The 22985-nt window shown below is 55.6% G+C and overlaps 1 protein-coding gene and 1 long non-coding RNA gene across 2 annotated transcripts; one reads left to right on the top strand and one right to left on the bottom strand.

The window, feature by feature from the left end:
• Positions 1-3664: 3664 nt before the first annotated feature.
• TPM2 (tropomyosin 2) lies at positions 3665-16818 on the bottom strand. Its single transcript, XM_026684984.2, is given in 10 exon segments — positions 3665-4160; positions 4399-4468; positions 5165-5227; positions 6257-6298; positions 6301-6334; positions 6912-6982; positions 7083-7200; positions 8129-8262; positions 16134-16259; positions 16609-16818. Coding segments are annotated over 10 exon segments (855 nt in total). The 5' UTR covers positions 16723-16818; the 3' UTR covers positions 3665-4077.
• LOC148132639 (uncharacterized) lies at positions 12225-13364 on the top strand. The gene is made up of 2 exons (XR_015748291.1): positions 12225-12895; positions 13114-13364. It is a non-coding gene; the product is annotated as an uncharacterized LOC148132639 (long non-coding RNA).
• Positions 16819-22985: the final 6167 nt, after the last annotated feature.

The raw sequence follows: 22985 nt of genomic DNA, 5'->3' as shown, positions 1-22985 counted from the left end.
TTTCAACGCCCTCTATCACTTTTTCTCTGTAAGAATTAAGTCCAGTATGGCTGTCCCTCTAGTTTCACACTCTACCTATTGGACAACAAAGTTGTCAGCTAGGTTGGTTAGGAACTTATTTGATTTCTCACTTGGTGCAGAATTAGTTTTCCAATTGATATCAGGGTAATTGAAGTCTCCCATTACTATTGTGTGTTTCCTGCATGTTTGTTAGTTGGCTGGCAAAAAGGACATTTATTTCTTCTGCTTGATTGGGTGGCCTATAATATACACCTATGGCCATGTCATTCTTTTTTTCTTTTATATTGACTCATATGCATTCTAGGTGGTTTACATCTTTGGTTTCATGCATTTCTGTAGCAATATAGTGGTCCTTTACATACAGTGCAACTCCACCTCCTCTTTTATGGGGTCTGGTTTTTTGAATAGTTTGTATCTTTCTACCAGTATGTTCCAGTCATGGGTTTCATCCCACCAAGTTTCTGTTATTCCAACTATATCATGTATTCATAGTTCAAGTATTCATAGTTCGAGTTCACCCTGTTTGTTCCCCAGACTTTGTGCATTTGCTCACAACAGAGACAATTGTGCTTGAAACGAAGGAAGTGTGAATAATTGGTGTGGCACTACCAAGGGATAGTAGAATAGAAGACAAAGAATTGGAGATCACAAAGTATCAAGATCTGAAAATAGAAAGATTATGGCATCAACCGGCCATGGTAGTCCCAGTGGTTATCAACCCACTGGGTGCCAGACCAAAAAGGTTATGGCCAGCATATAGAAAACCTGAGCATTGACCAAATTTCCACCGGTCAGTTGCAAAAGGTCACCCTGCTTGGAGCCACACATGGACGCCAATATATGCCATCCAGGATCTCGGGCAGAGCCTCGTGCATATTAAGGACCACAGCTAAAGAACTAGCAGCTGGGACTTGGGGTTCTTGCCAACAGAAGATAATAGGATGATTCTGGGAGGGGAGCAAGCAACTGGCCATCGTTACTTGCGCAGGCCTCTTCCACTTGCTTTGACCACTTACATGGACGCTGTTGCTTAGAGGCTCCCAGATGAGCAGCTCGTGGCAGTGAAAAGGAGCAGAAGGGAGGCCCTTTCCTCGAATGCAACGCTGGGCCACCGACGGGGATTTACTTGATTGCTCCTGCAGTCGCCTCTTGGAGATGGGCAACACACAAACGCAGTAAGCCAAAGGAAAGGAGACAGCAGCTGCGGCCCCTTCCTTTCACTGAACGCTGGGTGCTGTACAGTCCGTGCGGCCTTTCACCCCACTTGAAACAGGTTGAAAGGGGAACAGAGAGGAGATCTTCTCTGGGGCATCCAGAGGAAATGAGGACAATGTGCATGGGGGGTGGGGGGGGGGGAGGTTGTTGGTATGAGCCAGTCTTTGGTTTGGCTCGTCTCCTGCCTTTCATCCCCTGGCAGCTCTCTCCCTAAGGCTGTCTATTCAGAAGAGCAACTGCCCACCTCCAGGGAAAGAAGAGAGGGCTGGCACCCCTCAAGCACAGGGGTATATTAGCTGGGTCGTCTTCTCCCTGCCATGGCCTGGTGCCTTGCCCCAGCGAGAGAGGGGAAGGGTGCTCGCAAGAGGGCCCCAGTCACACCAGGTGCCTGAATCCCCCTGCTTCCTGGAGGAGATGGGCACAGGGCCGTTTCTCAACGGTGGCCTGGACGACACCAAGCTGAGCCCCTCACAGCCCTCCCCCCGCCCACTCCCGGTGGGAAAGCCAAAGGCTGCCCTGTTGAAGGTAGATTAGGTGGAGCAAAGGGTGATCCCGCCCCTGAAAGGCTCACAGTGGCAAGACATTTGCTGGACTCCAGCGGGAGACTTTGGTGGGCAGGAATATCTCATGTGTTAAACCAGAGAAAAGCAACTCTCGCTTCCAAGACTTGGGACGGTATCAGAGGCTGGTCCAAGGACCCCAAATCTCGTCTTTCCGTTGTCCCAGCAGGCCATTAGCAGCAGAGAGACCGGAAGCTCACCCTGCAGATCTTGCACCCAGCCCCACAAACGACACAGGCACACAGCACCCTGGCTGCTCAGCTTGCTTTAATATCTTCTCTGGAAAGTGAGGCGCTGCACCGACTGCACAGGGACCGGCATCGGCCTGGGCTGCAGGGGGCCATCCTTCCTCCCAGAGCTGCGGGGGTGGGTGGGTGGGAGGGTGGGTGGGGCTCAGCTCAGCCCCTCAGAGATTGTTCAGTTCGAGAAGAGTTTGGTCCAGGACCTGGTGGATGCCGACGTTCTCCTCTTTGGCACTGGCCAGGTTCTCTGCAAACACAAGGCAAGCGACGGACACACGCACCCAGGCACAGGCGCACAGAGCAGCCAGGTGGAGAGCCACCCAAGTGAGAGGAAGGCACACGCACAGACACACACACACACACACACACACACACACACACCCAAGGGGCACGTCAGTCTCATGTCTTCCGAAGAAAAGCAGCAGCTACAAGGATGCCAGGCTACTCAGAAGGGGAGGCCCGAGATGCTAGTGGGCAGCCTTCTCCCCCCGGGTGGCTGAGAGGCGGCCAGCCAAGCCCACCACACTAACCAGGGGCATCGCAGCTGGCTGAGGGCACTGAGAGAGCGGCAACTACTCAGAGAAGGTGGAAAGACGGAGAGGGGGCACCGCTAGGCAGGACTGCGCCCCAAGCCCTGACTTCTCCAGCCCAGGTAGATGCTCCCCCCAGCGGCAATGGTGTGTCCCACCAGGAACAAGCCATCCCTGGGCACCCCACCCCCAGCGCCTGCCCCCTCTTTCCTGGATGCAGCCTGGGCACGAGCCCTTCGCCCTCCTGCAGGGACACCCAGCACAGGCTGCAAAGTGGTGCTACAGCCCCCCCAAGAGCAGGAGGGACCCTCCCAGGGCAGGGAGGTGCTAACTCAGTTGTGGAGGCCGTTGAGGACTAGCCGGAGTTCTCTAGCAAGGAGACGGTTTTTCTCTGCCTCCTGCTGGAAGCGTGCTAGAGAAGAGGCCGAGGCGTCGGTGGTGGCGAGAAACAGAGAAGGAAGGAAGGAAGGAAGGAAGAAGACACAGCCGTCAGTGCAGAGGAAAACAGAAACCAGGGAGGCCAGGTGCCCGATTCACCCCCCTCCCCGAAGCCTCTCCCAGAGCCCCAGAGAAGGCTGCTGCTCTCCTGGGACAGCCAGTGAAACAAACCCCCCCTGCAGATTTCCGCCTTGCTCCCTCGAACAAGTGCAGGCGTGGAAGCAGGGAACCTCCGCCTGGGGAGCCAGCAGGCCCGGGAGCCCCTTCTTAAAGCAGAAGCTGCTGCGGGGTGCCAGGGCGTCATTCTGGAAACAGCACCGACCGGTTTTCTCTGCTGCACCCACGGGAGGGAGGGCAGCTCGGCTCCCACTTTTGGTGCCCCTGGCAGACTGCTGAGCCTCGGACGCTTGGAGCTGCTCCACACGCCTTGCCTGGACCTCTTCCCCACTCATCTGGGTCCTTACCCCCACCCTGGGAACCCCAAGCCAGCGAAACGTGGGACTGGCTGCTGGCGAGGGATCTTGGCTCCGTTACTCCCCAACCTCTGCTTGACCCAAAAGGGCAAGCCCTCCACCCCCCGGACGGATTAGGGTTGGTCATGAGGCTTGATGGGCGCAATCAAAGGGCTTAAATGAAGAGGCAGAAATGAAGAGAGAGGCAAAGAGCGGAGAGATGTTTATTAAAACGAAGGAGATGAGAACAGAACATGGAAGGCACCATGGAAGACAGGCAAGGGGGAGGACAGGCAGAGCCAGGAGGGTCCAGCAGGGGCCTGGGGTCTCCTGTCCTACCCAGGTGGGGGCCTTTCCCTGGCCCACCAAGTCTCCCACCCTACATAAGGCAGGCTGCTTTCTTAGCACCGCCAGCCCCCCAGGAGTGCAGCCCTAAGGCACTTGGGCATAGAAAAGCCCCCCTCCCTCTGTGGAAACCTGCCCCCCACCTTGTCACCCCCCCTCCCCCAGGGTGGAGGAGTATGGGGAAGGGGAGAGAGCTGACAAGGCATCTGGAGGAGGAGGGGGGGGGTGCCGGGGGGTGGCCGGGCAGGGCAGGGCAGTGCGGCCGTGCTGGGGCTCAGAGGGAGGTGATGTCATTCAGCGCATTGTCCAACTCCTCACTGATGGCTTTGTACTTCATCTTCTGGGCATAGACCTCGTCTGCAGCCAGCGTGCAGGGAGGGTGGACGTAAGGCAGGGGGTGAGAGACAGCCAGGCAGTGGTGAGGGAGGAGGAGGAGGAGGAGGGAGAAAAGAGTGAAAGTGAGAGGAAGGAAGGAGGGAAGGGGGGACTCTTGCGCAGAGGCACTGATGTCTCACCATAGCCCCCCACTCAGCTGCCTGCAGGCATCGTAACCCCCCCAGGCCAAGCACTAAGGGGGGAGAAGGAGGGGGCTTACCTTCTAAGTCATCAATGGTTTTCTCCAACTTTGCCACAGACCTCTCCGCAAACTCTGCCCGAGTCTCAGCCTGGAGGGGAAATCAAGGAGCTGTTCAGAAGCCACCCTCAGCCACTGGACCCCCAAAGTAGGCCATGACCCCTTCTCTGGCTCCCTTGGGCTTCCCCCCCCCCCATCCGACCTGCTCCCTGCTGCCCTTCACACCTGAGCAGGGTAAGGCTAAAGAGAATAAGGGCAGGGACAGCCCTGGTGGTTCTGCCAGAGGGGTCTGGCCATCACGCCAGCTGCCTCCCGCTGGCCTCCCCATCCCCTCGTTCTAGGCAAGGAAGCGGCAGGGCCTGGGGCAGCTTTCGGGGCTTCCCAGGCAGTGGGAAACGGGCCGCTCAGCAGAGAGGACGGAGCTCCCCCCGCCCGAGCAGGGAGGAGCCCCGGACACCTATGTGGCGGAAACTGCCTGGAGTCTGGGAAGGGAGAGAGGGAGGGAGGGCAGCAGAGACCACAGCAACAGGGGGGACAGGAGTCAATGCAGGGGGGCCTCCGATAAAGAGCGCCTGCCCCCCCCAAGAGGGACATGACGGCTCTCCTGGTGCAGGTTCCTCCTGCAGTGAGACTCTCCGGTGGGGGGGAGCTCCTCGCTCTCCGCTATCACTCCATTGAGCCACCTCTTTTCTGGGGGACGGACATCAGCAGCCTGTCCCTGCCTTCCTGCCTGCCAAGGGTCGGGCACCACCTGCAGATCCCTGCCCCCCCGGAGAAGCAGCCTCACCTCTTTCAGCTTGTCTGTCAGCAGCTTTATTTCCTCCTCGTACTTATCTTCCTTGGTGGAATACTTGGCAGAGAGGAAAGAGAGAGGAGGGATCAAATAGGAGGTGCAGCAGTCAGCAACCCCCTTCCCCCCCCACAAAGCCTTTGCGCTGCTGGGAGACCCTCCCTCTTATAGGGCTCCCTCATCCACCCCTCCCCCTACCTTGTCAGCTTGAGCCTCCAAAGATTTGAGGTTGTTGGTGACAATTTTCAGCTCCTCCTCGAGGTCCCCGCATTTACTGGGTCCCAGCCAGCCAGCCAGAGAGAGGCAGAGGCAGGACAGAAGGAAGGAAGGAAGGAAGGAAGGAAGGAAGGAAGGAAGGAAGGAAGGAAGGAAGGAAGGAAGGAAGGAAGGAAGGAAGGAAAGGAGGAGAGGGAAAGAGGGGAGGGAGAGAATCAGTGGAGAGGAAAAAAAGGGGGGTGGGGGCCTCCCAGGAAGACGGGCCGGAGAGATTCCTCCTGCAGGGCTGGAAACTGAGCTGCACAAAACCAGCTGGATTGGGGGGAGGGGGCCCTTTGTCGTTCCAGCAGAACCTTCTTCCCACGTGCCTCCCAAGCCAGCCAGCTTTAGACACGGGGAGTCTGGGGAGCAGGCTCCCCTCAAGCGCCTGCCCTTGGGAGGGAGGTGCCCAGCCTGCCTTCCCATTCGGGGGATGAGAAGAGGCTGTTGGGTCACCTTCCTGGTGTGATCCAGGCTGAGGCGGCTGCTTCTGTGGGGAGATGCTGCTGTTTAGCCCACCCCCCACTACACCCCCCACCCCCGCTGCCTCTGCGTCCTCCAAGGACAAGCCGGGCCCTGAGAGGCTCCTACGGTGCTGCTCCTGTCCCTTGGCCATCTCTGCCATGGGGGTTCAGCCAGCCCTGAGCCCCCACCAGCTCACGTAGCAGCCTCCGGGAGAGTCGCCAGCCAGAGAAACTCAGCAGAGGAGGCAGGAGAGAGGAGAAAGGCTCCAGACCGAGGACTGAGGGCGAAGAGCAGGAGAGGAGAGAGAGCGCGCAGCAAGGGCGCGAAAAGACGAGGGAGAGGAGGGCAGGAGAGCCCCCTACTCAGTACCTCTTCCTCTGCAGCCATCAAGGATTTGAGGGCCTGATCCATAGCATGCGCAGCTCCTCTTCCAGCTGCCTCACACGGCTGGGGAGGCAACGCAAGGTTTAGCCAGAGGAGAAGGCCACCCTTCACACAGCCAGGGCTGCCTCCCCCAAGATCTGCCCGGGGGGCTGCTCAGCGTGTGGAGAAGCCATCCAAGGGGCACAAATGATGTTTGTGCCAGGACAGAAGCTGCCTGGCACCTCTGAAGAGCCACTCCTGTCGGCACCCTTTGCCTTGCCCCTTCCTAGAGACGCAGGGCTGGAAGAGGACCATCCGGAGTCAGGGGCCCCATTAAGGTAAGGACCTTGACATGACCAGAGACGATGGAAGGACCACCATGCAGGGAAGCCCAGGAGGAGCCACTTCCCACTTGTGCACCAGGGCCCCACCCTGCGTCCCAGCCCACTCTGGCCCATCCGTTCCCTGCAGGGGAAAGGAGCACAGGGGCCGAGGGGGCTTGGGATGCTTTCTCAAACAGGAGCCGAGAAACGGACAGATTGCGAGACAGGAAGCCACACCGCAGGGGAAGGGAGAAGCTGGTGGATGCCCCCAAGGATGCCCCCTGCCCGTTGGGCCACTTCACTCCAACTCCACGCCCTGACAAAGGAGCTGTACTCACCTCTCGGCCACCTCTGCCCTCTCCTCAGAGCGCTCCAGGTCCCCCTCCAGGATCACCAGTTTACGGGCCACCTGGCAAGCAAAAAGCCACATCAAATGGGCAGGCTGGATGCCCCCCCAAAGGCAGCCAGGACCACGGCCGACATCTCCCTGCCCGGGCCCCAGGGCTCACCTCCTCATATTTGCGGTCTGCCTCTTCAGCGATGTGTTTGGCCTCCTTCAGCTGCATCTCCTGCAGTTCCATCTTCTCCTCGTCCTTCATGGCTCGGTTTTCGATGACCTTCATGCCTCTGGGGGAAACAAGCCCCGGTCAAGAAAGCCCTCCTGCAGCTGCTGAGCTGGAGAACTGGCCTGTGCCCACTAGCCCACCCTGCCTTGCCCAGTAGTTTCTGCTCAGCCCCTGGAGTGCCCAACCCTGCGCTATGGGTCCCTGGGCTGCGACTGCAGTCCCCACAGCTCCTGCCTTGCCTTTGACCTCCCCCTCCCCCTCCTGGAACAGCTCACAGGCTCAGTGCTTCAAACGGCCCGGATTCAGCTTCAGGCAACCCAACCAAGTTCTCTGCAGCCAGCTAGGCAGGCGCAGTGGGGCTGGAGAGTGACTTGGACTATTACGCCTGCCTTCTCCTGAAAAACTCGCTTCGCTCGCCTCTTTCGTGAGCCCGATGGCCATTTCTCCCTGCGAGACCCAGAAGGCCTCAGCAAGTGTAACGTGAGACTCGACACCTTCCAACAAAGGTGCCTCTACTGAACCCTAAAGATTCGCTCTTTTGACCCTGTGATTAACAACGAAGTGCTCCGGAAGATTTTCTCCTGCAAGCTCCATAACACTGCCGCCTGCAGGAGACTCCAATTTGCAGGTCGTATTTTCTGCATATGGAAAATCCCCAAGATGGCAGTCAGATGGACCCCTCCCAAATGACCCCGCGGGCACCCTCGGAACACACGGCAGAGAAGGTCCAAGGGAGACTCTCAGCATCGGGTGGGAAGACGCGGAAGCAGCTACCCGAGACCCAAAATGCTGGCAGTCCCTGGCTGCCCGACACGCTTCATAGGATCTTGGGAGGATCTTCTCCTGGGAGCAGATTTCTTGGGCTACGCTCCTCCCGATGCCTCCAGTAGCAGCAAGGACCCTCCAGCCCTTCCCAGCCGTCCCGGGGCTTCCTCTGGGTTGATCAGAGGAAGGGTCCTCGCCTGCCTCCCAGTGAACCCCAGTCCCACCTCTCGCTCTCGTCAGCCATCTTCTCCGTCTCCTCCAGTTTCTGCAGCGCGGTGGCCAGGCGCTCCTGCGCTCGGTCCAGCTCCTCCTCCACCAGCTGGATACGGCGGTTCAGAGATGCCACATCTGACTCGGCCTGCAAAGAAACGAGGACCTTGAGACCAGACCCACCTCCCCGCTTAAGGCTCATGCCCACAGCCAGAGGGGCCTCCTCCCACTTCAGGAGATTCATTCCCCCACACACATCCTGGTGGGGACCCAGACCCAGCCTTCATCCAGGCTGGGTGGGTCATTCTTCCCACGAATACCAGGAACCGCCCCCTCTCTGAGCCATCCAGTACACGGCCCCTCCAGGGCGACTGATCTCTAGGGACTGCCTGGCAAGGGTCCCCCCTGAGTAGCGCATTTTCTGCCTTCCTCAAAGAAACGTCCAGGATGAAACCTAGACCTTGGGTGCAGCCTCAGGTGCTGAGGGATTCCGTTCCTCCTGGCCCTGCTTTGCAAGCCCCCAGCCTCCTGTAGTGCTCCTGTAGGCCTCCGGGAAAATGATGGGGCAACAAGGGGGGGGGAGAGGCCTTTGGGCCCCAGCAGACCGGTAATATTCAGAAGAGGCTCAGGCAGACGCCCCCCTAATTCACAGGAAGGGGGAGGAGGTATTCCTCAGCTTGCAAGGCTCCATTATAATGATAGTCACTCAATAAAAGCCCTTTTACCCTTCCTGTGAATGTCCCACCCTGGGCCTACTCATGGGTCCGACTTGGCGCTTCTGCAATCTTTCTCCAGCCTGCAGAACACGGGTGGATCCTGCTTCAACTTAATACAGGAAACAGACCTCCGTATTTCTGAGATTGTTCTTGTCCTTTATTGACCGATTTAACTGATGTGAAGGTTGCCCTTCAGTTCGAAGTGATAAGGACAGGCAGGGACCCTTTTTTGGAGGGCCTCAGAAGGGATTGTGAAAATGGAACAGCGGCATTGCACGGTCACAACTCGAGGACAGCAACGGGCAGCCACTCATTAGCAGGAGGAAGATGGCCGCGAGGCTGCTGACTGGGATCCCCACGGGTGGGTGGGAGCAGGGGGAAGCACCCTAGGAACTTATTCACTCCCAGGCGATAGGCAGCGCCTTATTGGCCCGGAAGTCTAAAGAGCCTGGGACCCAATTCCCCAAGCAGTCCCTTTGCCTTTCGTAGATCCCTGCTAACGTCAGGGAACATCCCCCTCCCACGGAATGGGGGTGGCACCTCCACCCCCCCCCCCGAACAGCTGCATGTACCCAGCACCTCAGCCAATCCGCTTGGCTAGGGATTGGAGCCTCTCTTTGCAGCTCAGCCCTGAGGGGGTGGAAGGGGGCACGGTGGGCAGGGAAGGGAGAAGGAAAGAGCCGCCCCAAGGGCAGAGTGGGGCAGATGAGGGGAGGTGGGGCAGGGCAGTGCTTGGCTGCAGGAGAAAAGAGGGGCGCTTCTGCTGGGCACAGAGGCTGTGCTGGGGCATCTCTGGCCACCAAGGCCCTCCCCCCTCCCCAGGGCAGCCTCTCCAGGGCTCCTCAGCCTCCCTCTGCAGAGCTGCGGCTGGCTTTCCTGCTACTCAACCCCCCTCCCCCCCTCAGCCTACATCCTGCCTTGGGGCCTGGGAACCTGCTGCCGCCCCATGGGGCTTTGTGGCCTCTGCGTACAGCCCCCAGAAGCCAGCAGGCGCTCCATAAAGGAGGAGGAGGAATGTGGGGCCTTGGGCGTGGCAGACCTGGAGACTGCTGGGAACCGGAAGTGACCCAGGAACCCACTAAACGAATAAAAATGGAGCCAGGAACCTCGAGTGTTTGGGGCACAGCAGCCTCACGGCCAACTCCGGCAGCACTGATGGGGAAAAGGAAAAGATCTCCCACCCCTGTTGAGACACTCTGGATGCAGCTGGACTTTATGCTAGAACAGGAACTCCATGGGGGGGGGGGGCTCCCATACACTGCCTGGGACTCCAGGTCCCCTCCCTAACAGGCCCTTCCTGGCAGGCTGACTCAACTCCCGCAAAGACTGATGGGGAGGGGTAAAGCAGCAGCAGGGGTGGGACAGACGGGGAGGGAGTCCTGCTGCTGCTGCTTTCTTTTAGGCAGTGCTGACTAAAGTGGGAGGAATGCCCCCCCTCCCCCCCCCAGCAGCATATTCCCCAGAGGAGGAGGACAATGGGAGGGGGGAGGATTTCCTGTTTATTGCAGCCGCAGCCCAATGGAGGTGGGCTGCATGCTCTGCGGAGAGGAGGAGCAAGGCAGCCTCCCCCCACTCCACACATTCCAGGCAAGGGAGGAGCATCCTGCCAGGTCAAGCTGCCACTGGCATGGGGGAGGCCCAAGAACTTGCAGGGGGGGAGCCACTCGGCCATTGGGAGGGTCAGAAAAGCAGCCTCTTCTCAGGGCTCTGGCAGGAAACTGGTGCATGACACAACATGCTGGAGAGGAAGGGGGGGGTGCAATCCAACCCCAGGATGAAGTAACCAGGCCTGGGCTGGAGAGGAGCCTCAGAGCACCCAGGCCGCAGGGCAGGAGGGGAGGACAAAAGGTCCAAGCAGCCCAGCCCAATTCATGGCTTCTCCTTCCAGGGTGTGGTCTTTGCACCCAGAGGCTGGGCTCTCCTTTCCGGGCTGCCCATGACATCCGGTGGCTTTAGGGAAGCCTGAGCCAATCCCTGCTGAGCCATCAAGGGATAGCTGAAGGCAACCCGCCTCGAAAGAGCAGAGCCTAGTGGGGAGAACTTCCACTTCCACACCTTGCAGCACAAACAGTTCACGGGGCTTGGAAATGCACACATCTGGACCCTAGCAGAGCCACAATAAGTCTGGATGGGGGGGGTAGGGCAATCCCCTTGTTACCTGCATGGTGTTTCCACAGCGAAGGAAGCTGAGGATTCAACAAGATCCAGAAAGCAGTTACTGCACAGACAAAACTGAACTAGACAACTTCAAAGCAGCAGCTCTGAAATCCTTTGCACAGTGAAGACAGCAGCCCCTCTTGTGGGAAGGGGAGAAAAAATGGGGGTCCTGCCACACCAGGCCATTTTATTCCTCCATATGAGGCATCCTTGGTGCTCTCTGAGCTTGGTTGTATATTCTTGCAGATTTTTCATTATCCAAAATAGGTAATATTATCTATGCTCTAGGTAACCAGGTAACATCGCCAGCACTGATGAAATTACCTGGTTTGACTCACGGAGCAACTGCAGGAAAACAGCTAAGGGCAGACAACACCAAGGACCCCCTGCCTTTCAATCCTGAGCTCCAAATATATAACATGATATGATATGATATGATATAAATATAATATAAATATAATATCACATTATATATGAGATAAACCTCGGGGCCCTCACCAGCACAACCTGTCTCACGTTAAATCCTTTGCTTTTGGGGCAATCTCTCCTGGAAGCCGCCCCCCATTCAGCTGACCAGGTGGGAAGCGGAAACAAGTCCTCCGGCAGCCCAGCACTCTCTTGCCGACCCCCATAGGAAATTAGCAGCAGCCAGACCGCTCCCCGCCCGGGTCTTATCCAGGTGGCCGCGGCCTGGCTCGGTGGGAGGTTAGGGGGCTGCTTCTCCCGCCATCCAGGCGGCCCATCCAGAGGCAGCGGAGAGCAGCGCGGTCTCCCGAAAGCCATCTGCCGCGGGCGCTGCTCCCTCCCCGCCGGGGGCTTCCGCTCGAGCCACGGAGAAGGGGAGGAGCAGCCGCGTCAGCCCGAACACAGGAGGCGGCGTACCTGCGCAGGGCCGCGGCCGCTCGTGGGAGGACAGGAGGGCGATCCGAAGCGGAGGGCTAGCCGGAGCTCCCCCTTGCTCCCGAAAGCGCCGCCTGCTGCTCGGCCCTCTGCACATGCTTACAAGAGGAACAACGCGCAGCCCTAGCGGGGCCCGGCGGGGGATGGGGCTCGACGCCCGATGCCCATCGGGGCTCGCCGCTCACCCGTTCTCTGGCTTGGCGTTCGGCGTCCACCTCCCGCTGCAGGTGCTCGGCGCGCTCTTCGGCCTCGTCCGCCACTTGCTGCAGCGTCTGGATCTTCTTTTTGACTGCCTCAATGGAGCTGCCCCCGGCCATGGTCCCAGAATCGGGGCGGGCGGGCGGCAGGGGAGGGAGGGAGGGGCCGCTGGACCCGCCGAGAACGCGGAGCGAACTGAGCGACCGGCCAGCTGGCGGGGTTCTCGGGCCGCGGTCTCTTGGCCCTCCTTCCCTCTGCCGCCCGCCCGCCCAGCAGGAAGAAGCGCGGAGGGTGGAGAACGAGGCGGCCCTTCGCTCTGCTGTTGCCGCCGCCCCCTCCCACGGCCAGGCCCTGCCTTAAAGAGCCCGCTCAAGACAAGCGGCAGCCTCCGCTCGGCCCGCTCGGGGTTTCCGCCCCGGGGGCCCTGCGGTGAGCAGGGCGAAGCTAGGGAGGCCTCTCGAGGGCCCCAGCAGGGGAAGAGAAAGCCCGCTGCTGCCCCTCGACCGAGCCCTGGGATGCCCTGAAGGCAGATCGCTGGGGCTGCCTTCCGGGACTTTCCCATTCCTTCCAATGATGTTAAACGCCACCTAGCGGTGTACCTGGAGACTGACATTATCCCCCTCCAGTGTTTTTTGCTTGGACAAAGAGGTGTGCTAGACCAGCGCCTTCGAAGTAGCCCATTCTCAACTCCCAGGGCCTCCAGATATCCACCCAAGGCACTGAGTCTAACATTGCCATCTGCCTTAGAAGAACCAGCAGACTCTCTAGAGAGGATTTGGGGTTTTCTTCAAATATACCTGGACTTGGCAGGTGGGAGTTTTTGTATTGACTGATGTCATCAGCTGCTATCTTTCCATCCCTTTTCATGCCCAGCTCGCTGAAGGGAAAAGCCTGGCTCTCAGCCGGGGTGGGTGGAGGGCAGGCTCAGGGTTGTCCTCAGACTTGCGATTCCAACAGTGACTTCCCCGGCTGAAAAAAGGGGCAGGTGAAGACCTTCTCTCCTCATCTGCACTCCCTGCTTCCCACAGAGAGCAAAACCCACTGGTGGAAGTCAAGAAGGAAGTCCATGAAGCCAGAGATTCTGCTGCCGGAGACCAGGCGGTGTAAGTTCATTTACAATCCTGAAGCAAACCAAGCTGCCATCCTGCTGCAGCACAGTGGCGGGTGAGTGGACAGGCAGAGAATTGGGGCTAGCAGTGGCTGTCTCAACCCACAGAAGGCGGCTCCAAACTCTGTCTCTTGGATGAGGCTTGCAAATAAAGGCACCTGCCATTTGAAACATCTCCGTTTCTCCAGAGTTACAGGAAATGGCTTTTCCTGACCATCCGCTCAGCAAATATTTGCTCCTGGGTGGAATTGGATTGACCTGGATAGGCCAGCACATTCCCTTCATCTCAGGCCTTGTCTCTGGTGTGAAACAGGGCAGGAACTCTGGTTTCGGGCCAGCCAAGGCCAGTTTGGGGCATGGCTTCCAAAGGCATACAGTACTACGAAGGAGTTTGAAGGAAGAAGCATTGTGAGGAACTTCCAAGTTAAATCTCACTATTCTTTTCAGAATAGCGCAACAGTGCTTTGCTGAAATCAGCTGGTATTATGACTGTACATTCTCACTATCTGTTAAGGAAGTTACATGATCAAACATTGAATAAGAGTAATCTGGCAAGATTTCTCTTAGAAATCCATGGTGGTTTATGTTGATTACCACATCAGGATACTTATAGATCTGCCTTTTTATGAACTGCTCTGTGACCTTCTAAGGCATAGATATCATCAGAAAGCTTCACCTGTTGTTTATTGTTGTCCCTCCCCGTTTGTTTGAAGGCACAGATATCTGTGTGTCTCCTGGCCTCTTTGATGCTCTCCACCTGGCTGGTGTTTCTCTTGTCTCAGGCTTCATTCCTGCCAATGGTGTATTAACCCCTTTGGACCTGGTGCTTAGGGTACCAGGCCCAAATGGGGCGCCACAAAAACTTTTATGCAGCCTAAGCTTGGCTTCATTTGTACAGTATGTACAAAGAGAGGGGCACCAAGATTTGTCAGTGCTTAGGGCACCAGTAAGCCTTAATCCACCACTAATTCCTGCTGGTCAGACCACATCTCAAAATGTCTGATGGAAAACACTTGGGGGCAGGGTGGGGTGGGGCAGAGAAGAGTGTACCGAAATAGGAGATGGAAAGTGTTACCTGTTGGTGTGTTGCTTTCTTCCTTGAGCAGCTGCAGGACTGGCTCTTTTTATTTCTGGATATATAACTAAAGCCCTTTTTATGAGCATCTTCTGCTAAACTCTTCAGAGATTTTGCTTTCTTGATGCCAGCAGACAATTCAAAACTGCTTGTCTGTTCTCTTCCTTTGTGACCTGAGTCTCTTTTCATTTGGGTTGCTTGTTTTCAGATCTTTATTACACTTTTTGGTGTAATCCCATTGGCTTTTAATGTGTTTTCTGCTTTTTCTCCTCACCAGAATGGCTTGCTTTAGGAACTTCCACCCACCCCAGCAGCCTTTCCCTTTCAGTTCTCCTGCCACTGGATCGATCCTTGCTCTAAGTGATTGGACCACACTGTCCTAAGACCTCCAGAGTACAGGAGTCCTAATGCTCAGGTTCAATTCCCTTAAAACCAAACACTCCAGCAGCACCACACAGATCCAGAATGATGAGCGAAATGGGTTCTGCACAGGGACGGAAGGAGGACGCCGAGAAACCCCAGGTGCAGGAGGAGGCGATGGGACCACCATGAAAGAGGGAGCTGCTGGACTTTCCAAGGCATTGCTCCTCCCCGTCAGCCCCACCTCCTTCCCCTGGCTCAGGGAATCACCAAATATGAGCAAAGGCGAGAGGGAGAGGAGGAGGCAGGCCAGAGGAGGGCGGCAGTGCTCCCTTTTTCTTCCAGCTTCTGCTGAATTCCACGGCTCCAGGAAGTGTGGGGGTTCTCTGGGGGAGGGGAGAGGAGTCTTGGGTGCTCATGGGTTGGGGACAAGGGGGCAGCAGCAGTTCCCTGATGCTGGGGCTCCAGTTGCTCCATGTAGGGAAAGGGCCCGGTGCCAGAGGGGCCTGGTTTCCAGGCAGGTCTTGATAATTGGGAGGAGGGATTCTTTTGCGCACCTCAGCAGCAGAGCCTGGCTCCTCCAGCGGGCAGCAGCTTGGAAGAGCCTGCACATTGAAAGGCCGAGGTGGCCCCACGAAGAAGCTGCTCCTGGTGAAGAGGAGGCTCTGTTCCAGCAGCTGGAGCTTCTCTGTGCCGCCGGGGCCCCTGACGTGCCCTTCCATCTCTGCTGCATTATTTGATCCACTAGCCAAGGCTGGGTGTTCAAGGACAGACCTGGGCCCCGGTGCTTCCGTTCCTTAGCTCTGAGCTCTGGGGAACTGGCAAGCCTGCAGGGGCCTTCCTCTTGCTTCCTCTTCCTCTTGCAGGGCCCCCGTGTCTCTGGGCCGCCGGCTGCTTTCCTTTCTGGCAGGGCCAGCCTTCCCAGTCGTGGGTCCTGCTCGTGGCTGGGGTATTTGACCGCTGGAGTGTGCGCTGGCCGTCCTCCAAGTGGCAACTCCTTTTTAGCAGCTCCTTGAGTTTCCCGGATTGGTTTCCACCCAGACGCGGGCCGACTTGGAAAGGAGCGTTTATTTATAGGGTGCCGAGTGCCTTCGCGAAGGCTGGGCGTTAACATTACCCGCGACCGGCCCGCGCCACCTGCGGTGCCTTTTCGGCAGGGGTCAAAGCCGGTCTGCCCGGAATAGCGAAGGGAGGTCAGAAATTGTAACTAGGCCCTTGACAGGTTTTTGGGCGGCTGGCGCGGCGCCCGACGACGCTTCTCTTAAGCACCGGTCACTTCTATCTACCCTGCGCGGAACCCGCCGCGAGGCCCCTCCCCGGCGCCGCAGGCAGCAGCTGCTCGAGGCTTAAAGCGCTCGGAATACCTGCAGGGGCGTCGCGTCTCATCTGCTGCTGCTCCTCATCAGTGCGCCCCGGCCAACCCCGCCCCGCAGGCTCGACCCTTACCCCGAAAGCACTCTCCCACGGATCTTGGACACCGCCCCACCGCCCTTCGCTCGACTCACGTCGGCCGCCTTCTTCTCGGCCATCTCCAGCTTCTCCTGGGCTTCCTTGACCGCTTCGGAGTATTTTTCCACTTCATCCTCGGTTCCCTTCAGCTTTTTCTCCAGGCCCTGCTTCTCTTCCTCCAGCTACGGGGAGCGGGCCGGGGGAAGAAAGAGAAAGGAGTCAGGGAGTCAGGAGATGCTTTGGCTGGGACACCCGCTGCCCACCAGCGGAACTCAGGGTGGGAGCTGGGGAGAGGCGGGGCGCGGGGGCGGGGGCGAAGCAGGAAGGCAGATGCCGTCCTGAACTCAGAGCCACGGAGTGCCCCTCGGGACTCCGGCCACCTTAGGAGACGGAGGAGGGAGACCAAGGCCGTCCCTCGCCTTTCCGAAGGGCACCCGGAATGTTAATGGGGCTTGGGGAGCCGGGGGCCCTGGGTCAGAGTGTCCAGATGGCTCCGGCCTCTCCGGGGCAGTCGGGTCGCGGGAGAGTCACCTGCTTGCACCGGTCCTCCGCCTGCTTCTTGTCGCCCTCCGCCTGCTCGGCTCGGTCTATCGCGTTCTCCTTGTCCAGCTTCAGCATCTGCATCTTTTTCTTGATGGCTTCCATGGCGGCGGCGGCGGCTGGGAGACCGACGGAACGGACGGCTGGAGAAAGAGGAGAAAGACGGGCGGCGGAGACGCGAGAGAGCCGAGTGGAGCCGGGAGCGGCGGGTGCTGGCTGGACGCCCCGGACCTCTGGCGCTGCCTAAAAGCTGGGGAGGGGCCGGTCCCTCCCCGCCGACCAAGCAGCACCTTTTAGGGACAAGCTGGCAAACTCAGACCGGCCTGCGGGCGGGGAGAGAAAGGCAGGCCGCCAAGGGGCAGCGCGTCTCTCCCCGTTTGGCTGTAAGCGCTTCGGCATTCCCCCGAGTCAGGACGGCCTGGAGGCTCCATAAGCCCCGCCGAGCCGGATTTCTCTGCGGCCCGCTACATCGCGCGACCAAGACACGGTGTCCCGCTGCTGCATCTCGGCGCAAAAGCACCGGAACCGAGAATCGGGAGGCAGGGTTACCCGTGGCGGCTTCACTGAAGCCTCAGCCAGCGCTTAGCCTGGGCTGCAGTTGCCCCCTGCCCGAATCCCCTACCTATTCAGCGGGCCAGGGGGCTACGCCAGAACCAGGGAGGCAAACAGGGGGTCCAAGGACTTTTGAGATTTGGGGGAATCTGTGGGAAGGGGCATCGACTGTCGGAGGGATCTCCCTCCACTAAGCAGACTTTGATATTAATAATGTGTAACCTGGTTTCTGAATAAATTCCTTTCCTGCATTTGCAGTACACACCAAGGACTAAAGAAGTCCCAGGGTTTTGTGGAAAAACCTGCCAGACTTCCCCAGACTGGGAGTTGGGAATGAGAGAATGGGACGGCTAGGAAAAGGGGATTGGCGGGGAGGAGGGGGCAGGGGCAAAGGGTAGAAGCTGGCAGCTATGGCCTTCTGCTAGTCCAGAGAGGGCTGGAGAGGCAAGGCAGACGTTGGAATAATGGGAGGGGTTTGCTGGTGGGCCACAACCCTGATGGGGACAAGACACAACTGACAATACTGCTACCCTTCAAAAAGACCTCGACTATGTGTCAGAATGGTCAAACAAATGGCAACTTCTAATCTCAACAAACAAGCTCTGTCTTACCTATTGGCAAAAAAAAAATATCAGAAAATAAAATACAAGCTGAATAGTCAAAACCTTGTTGATGACCTAAACTTTGTCAAGGACCTTGGAGTACTCATCTCAAATGATCTAAGTGCACGAGCCCACTGTAACTACATAGCCAAAAAGGCATTAAGAGTTGTTAACCTAATCCTACGTAGCTTTTTCTCACACTACTATCACACTACTAACTAAAACTAGAGCATACAAAACATTTGCTAGACCAATACTCGAATACAGCTCATCAGTCTGGAACCCACATTACGTATCTGATATTAACACAGTTGAGAAAGTCCAGAAATATTTCACAAGAAGAGTTCTCCACTCCTCTACTCATTGCAGAATACCTTATGCCACCAGATTCGAAATTCTAGACCTAGAAAACCTAGAACTACGCCGCCTCCGGTCCGATCTAAGTATCGTATATAAAATCATCCATTGCAATGTCCTACCTGTCAATGAATACTTCAGCTTCAACCATAACAACCCAAGAGCAAACAATAGATACAAACTCAAGGTTAACCGCACCAAACTTGATTGCAGGAAATGCGACTTCAGCAACAGAGGTCAGGTAGGAATACTCTACCTGACTCTGTGGTTTCTTCCCCAAACCCCCAAAACTTTAACCTTAGACTGTCTACTATTGACCTCACCCCTTTCCTAAGAGGTCTGTAGGGGGCGTGCATAAGCGCACCAACGTGCCTACCGTCCCTGTTCTATTGTTTCTTTTTATTTTTCTTATATGTATCCATTTCATATATTCATAACTATGTTTATACTTATACCTGTTATCTTATAATCGCTTGACAAAATAAAATAAATAAAATAAATAAATAAATAAAAGGCAGGCAAATGCTGGGCCATGGCCAGGCACAAGCGGGAGGCCAGCCTGAGTCTCGGTGTGCCAGAGAGGAGCAGGCCAGTAGGCTGCCTAGGGCCAGCTGTGGGGACCAGACAGGAGCAGGTTGGGGGTCTCTCATGCCCCTCACTCCTTTTTCCCCACACACAAGGCTGCACAGGCCTTGCAGCACAGCTGTTGAGGGCAGGGGCTCCTCCTCTCCAAGGAAAGGCTGGGCAGGCACCACAGGCCCAGTGGTAGTTCCCTCATGGCCCCAGTTCATTCCTAGTTGGGTGGCACAGCCAAGCCTCATGCCCAGCACAGCCCCTTTCTTATGGTTCACCCCAGAGTGGGTCACCCATGAGTCAGAGAGTGCCTCTCAATCTGGCTGCCTTGCTATGTGACTCCCTAGGCCCATGGGCGGGGGTGGGGGGGGAGCACTGGGCAGATCGCTTGGAGGAGAATGGCTTCTCCAGCTCTGGCAGAGCTGTTGGGGTTGCTGATTGGCTGTCCCAGGGCCTCCCCCCAGACTCCAGCTCAATGAGGGGCACCGGAGCCTTTTAGAAACCGAGTCATAAGGAAGGAAGTCAGGACAAGCCCTCCAGCCTCGGCACAAGGCGGGTGGACCAGCAGCCTGAAGTCTCTTTTCTTCTGCCTCACTGCAAGGGCTGTCCACTCTCCACACGTGTCGGTTCTAGCTCTTGGGCAGCCACACACAGAGGAGCCAGAGGAGAAGGAACCCCAGTTGGATGAGCCCCTTTGGGGGGGCCTGGGCACTGGCTTTGCCCCAGCCCAACCCATAGTTCCGAGTCCTCTGAGGCCCAGAAAAGCCACCAGGATCCCATGTCCTCTTCCCACAGCTCCACATGCAACCAGAGTCTTTGAGGCCAGGCACGTGAACCACTGCAGGTGTGCTGGCACATGGCCAGGCCCCCTGACCAGTAGCTGCCTTCCGCCCTCTTGTTTGGGCTTGGGCCCTGAGGTTTTCCTGGCCAGCCTCACCCTGCCTTTGAAACCAGCTTCTCTCCAAAGAGATGGATTCCAGGATGGTCTGGTTCCTGCGCTGACTTAACCATAATCCCCCAAATCCAGTTTCAGCTTGGTTTGTGTGTGTGTGTGTGGTAGAAATGCAGCCTTCATGCTTAACAATATGAATTACAATATGAATTAAAATGAAAGAAAAAATAAAATGAACAAATTTGTTTGTTTGTTACATTAACAAAAAATAAAATAAAATAAAATAAAATGTAGGAAAGCTCCACATTACAATTTAGTGGAAGGTCCCATTGTTCTGTAACCAGTTCACAAAAATTTGCTCAAATTAATTGGAATGCATATTCTCTTTGAAATTTAATATAATAAGTATTTTCACTGACAGCATGTTATCTACTCTTAAATCTAAATGTGTGTGTCTTAAATACTTTTCAATTATGCTTATTAATTAGCATATCCTTGTTAAAGCTTAAAACCTTTGATTTCTAAAATTAGAAGTGGAATCAAACACCCTGATCAACCGCAGTTCTGTTGAAGGCCCCCAGAAAACCTGGCCATTAAGCTTCCTCTTGAATGCATCTCCCAACCCCCAACCCCCACATTGCCAGCTCCTCTGGACATGGACTCCATTCTTACAGATAATCAGAGTTGGGAGGGACCTTGTAGGTCATCTAGTCCAACCCCGCCACCTAAGCAGGAGACCCTACACCATTTCTGACAAATTTCTTGTACTACTCTTAGAGCATTGAAGCAGAATCTGACCTCTGACTTTTATTCCAATGCCTCACACATTCTTCTTGATCCTGAGTGACTCACCTGTGGCCTACTATGTCTCCAGAGCCTCACCTGCTTGTGATGTGCCTGAATGGTGTTATGCCATGGGTGAAGTCTGCCATTGCAGAGCCACCTTCCGAGTTCTGCCAGATGATTTATGTACAGTAGCAACTTTCAGTTTAAGAACTTTGCATCCCATCAGTCTTCAGCAGTCCAGAATAAGGCCATCTTGAGATAGAGAAATGTTATCGATCTTAAATAATTGCATTTGCACTAGTGCCATCAGTCTTCACCTTCTGTGGCTCAACTGTAGATCTGGAGTCAAGCCGTTCAGGGTAAAATGACATTTGAATTTTTAATTCAGAATTGCACCTGAAACCACTTGTACTCTAGAGAAGCTGGGCTATAGCTAGACAGTGGCAATAGAGAAGCCTCTTGCTTTACGTTGTGATCTGGACTCATTTTTAATCTATGAATCCTGAGAATGTAGATGCTTCTTCTGCTTCTCAGAAGGATCCTCATAGTTAAGGCCTGCCATGAAGCGGCAGGAGGTTGGATCAATGCTGCTTCTTGGAGTGAAAAGATGTTTCCACCATTTCTGTCCACCCTCCTGCAGAATCCTTCATCTGACCTGCTTTGGAGGAATTTAGAACGGTCTCCAACCTTCCTTTTCTAGAAGTGATCTGGAGAAAGCGGTCAAGAGTTCTAGACGTAATTTGGATCCCTGGAGTCGGGAGTTACCGGTAGATCAGGGTTTAGATCCAGCAGCAGGATTACATCGGTTGTGTTTGTGGGGATTCTGGTCTTCCTTGACTTCTTGGTGGCTTTCAATCCCATGTGATCCTTCCGGGCTGCCTGCAAAGAGTTGGAATAGTTGTGGGGGGGCAGCTGTTCTGCAGGGATCCCCTCTCTTCCTTGAGTGCCTCAGGGGATTCCCAGTTCCTTTTTAACATTTCCACGAGGCTAATGGGAGAAATTACCCCATCAGCATTCCTGCGAGATGGAGGAGCTTTGGCTTGCGGGCCCAACGATTCCAGGAAATTCAGAGCTGGGTTACGCCCATCAGAGTGGTCCAGAATTGGGAGTTCCCCTACCTTAGAAGAACAGGTGGAAGCTTATTGCAACTGAGGTCATGAACTCCCTCTCATAAAGTAACAAATGCAAGCAACACTATTAGACCAACAACATTCATATGTAATGTAATTAGAGGGTTAGAGTTAGGTGCCCTTTCAGGAGGCAACTGGACTTCCTTGCCTTTTTCTTTCAGCTCTGACAGAATGGAAGCTTCTCGGAGGAGAAGCAAAACGTCTTCAAAATAAAAAAAACAAGGAAGTCCAGTTGCTTCCTGAAAAAAAAAAAAACACCGTTTGGGACCACCGTGACCTGGATGATGGCTGAGAATCTCTACATAGATTTTCAGTGAGGATGAGGCAAACAAACACATCCTGACAGGCAGGAGGACAAACCAGGCAAAATGGCCGAAGGGAGGGAGGAAAGTCGCAATGACAGAGCTGTAGAGGAGTCATCCCAGCCACGGTGGCGGCGCAGTGCCTAGAGTGCTGTACTGCAGGCTACTTCTCCTGCCTGCTGGCTGCCTGCAATTTGGCAGTTTGAATCTCACCAGGCTCAAGATTGACTCAGCCTTCCGTCTTTATCCAATTTGGGTAAACCGAGGACCCAGATTGTTGGGGGCAACAGGCTGACTCTGTAAACCGCTTAGAGAGGGTGGTAAAGCATTGTGAAGTGGTATATAAGTCTAAGCGCTATTGCTTCCTCTGATCTTTTCTTGGCAGAGCCCTTCAGCCTACAATCCTGGCCCTCTGGTCTGCCTTGCAGCAGCTGCTCAGGAAGGACAGGGTTGTTGCCATAGCCCTGGAGCAACCAAGGATCCCACCATCCTGTGCGCCCACCCACCCACCCACAAGGAAAGAAAAGGGGGAGGAACCATATAGGGGAGAGCTATCTCCCTCCCTCCCTCCCTCAATCTCATACTCCTTTCTGAAACAAAAGGATGGGTGGAAAAAGCTGCCAGACATGCGAATGCTTGATGAGATCACATCAGTCAAGGAACTAGAGAAACATTTGCCCAACTAAGCCTCGGATTTCAGGGATGAACAGGAACAAATTGTTATATGTAGACAAGCAACACCAAGAAACCGAGGATAAGAATGCAATGAGAGAGATGAGGTATTTATTGAAGGAACTTATAGAAAGCAAGAGAAACTTTTATATAAATATGAGCGTGCCAAGAGACAGAAATCAAGAAAGTTAGATAAACGAAAGAGGAGAGAGTAAAAAAAGATTCCGTAATCAATGACACATCCAGGTGTTTGATCACTGGATTAGAGTCAGATAATCCGGAAAGTGAAGTGAATGGGTTCTAGAAAGTATTGCTAACAACAAAATGCAATGTTTCTTGAGGATACCTGGGGCTATAAGAAGTGGATTGGGACCTTCAGGCTCCCTCACTTGGCCGCACCTCCAAGGTCACTAAAATGAGGACCCCAGATTTGGGTGTGTGTGTGTGTGTTGGGATATGCTGGCTCTATAAACTGAGAAGAACAGCTATTTCAACACCAGAT

Source organism: Notechis scutatus, chromosome 2, assembly GCF_049901735.1.
Source record: "Notechis scutatus isolate UNSWTSFEM ecotype Mainland chromosome 2, rNotScu1.2, whole genome shotgun sequence".
In the NCBI taxonomy this organism is placed as follows: Eukaryota; Metazoa; Chordata; class Lepidosauria; order Squamata; family Elapidae; genus Notechis; species Notechis scutatus.
Note: the sequence above shows the minus strand (reverse complement) of the source record. Positions and strands in the feature narration are given on the sequence as shown.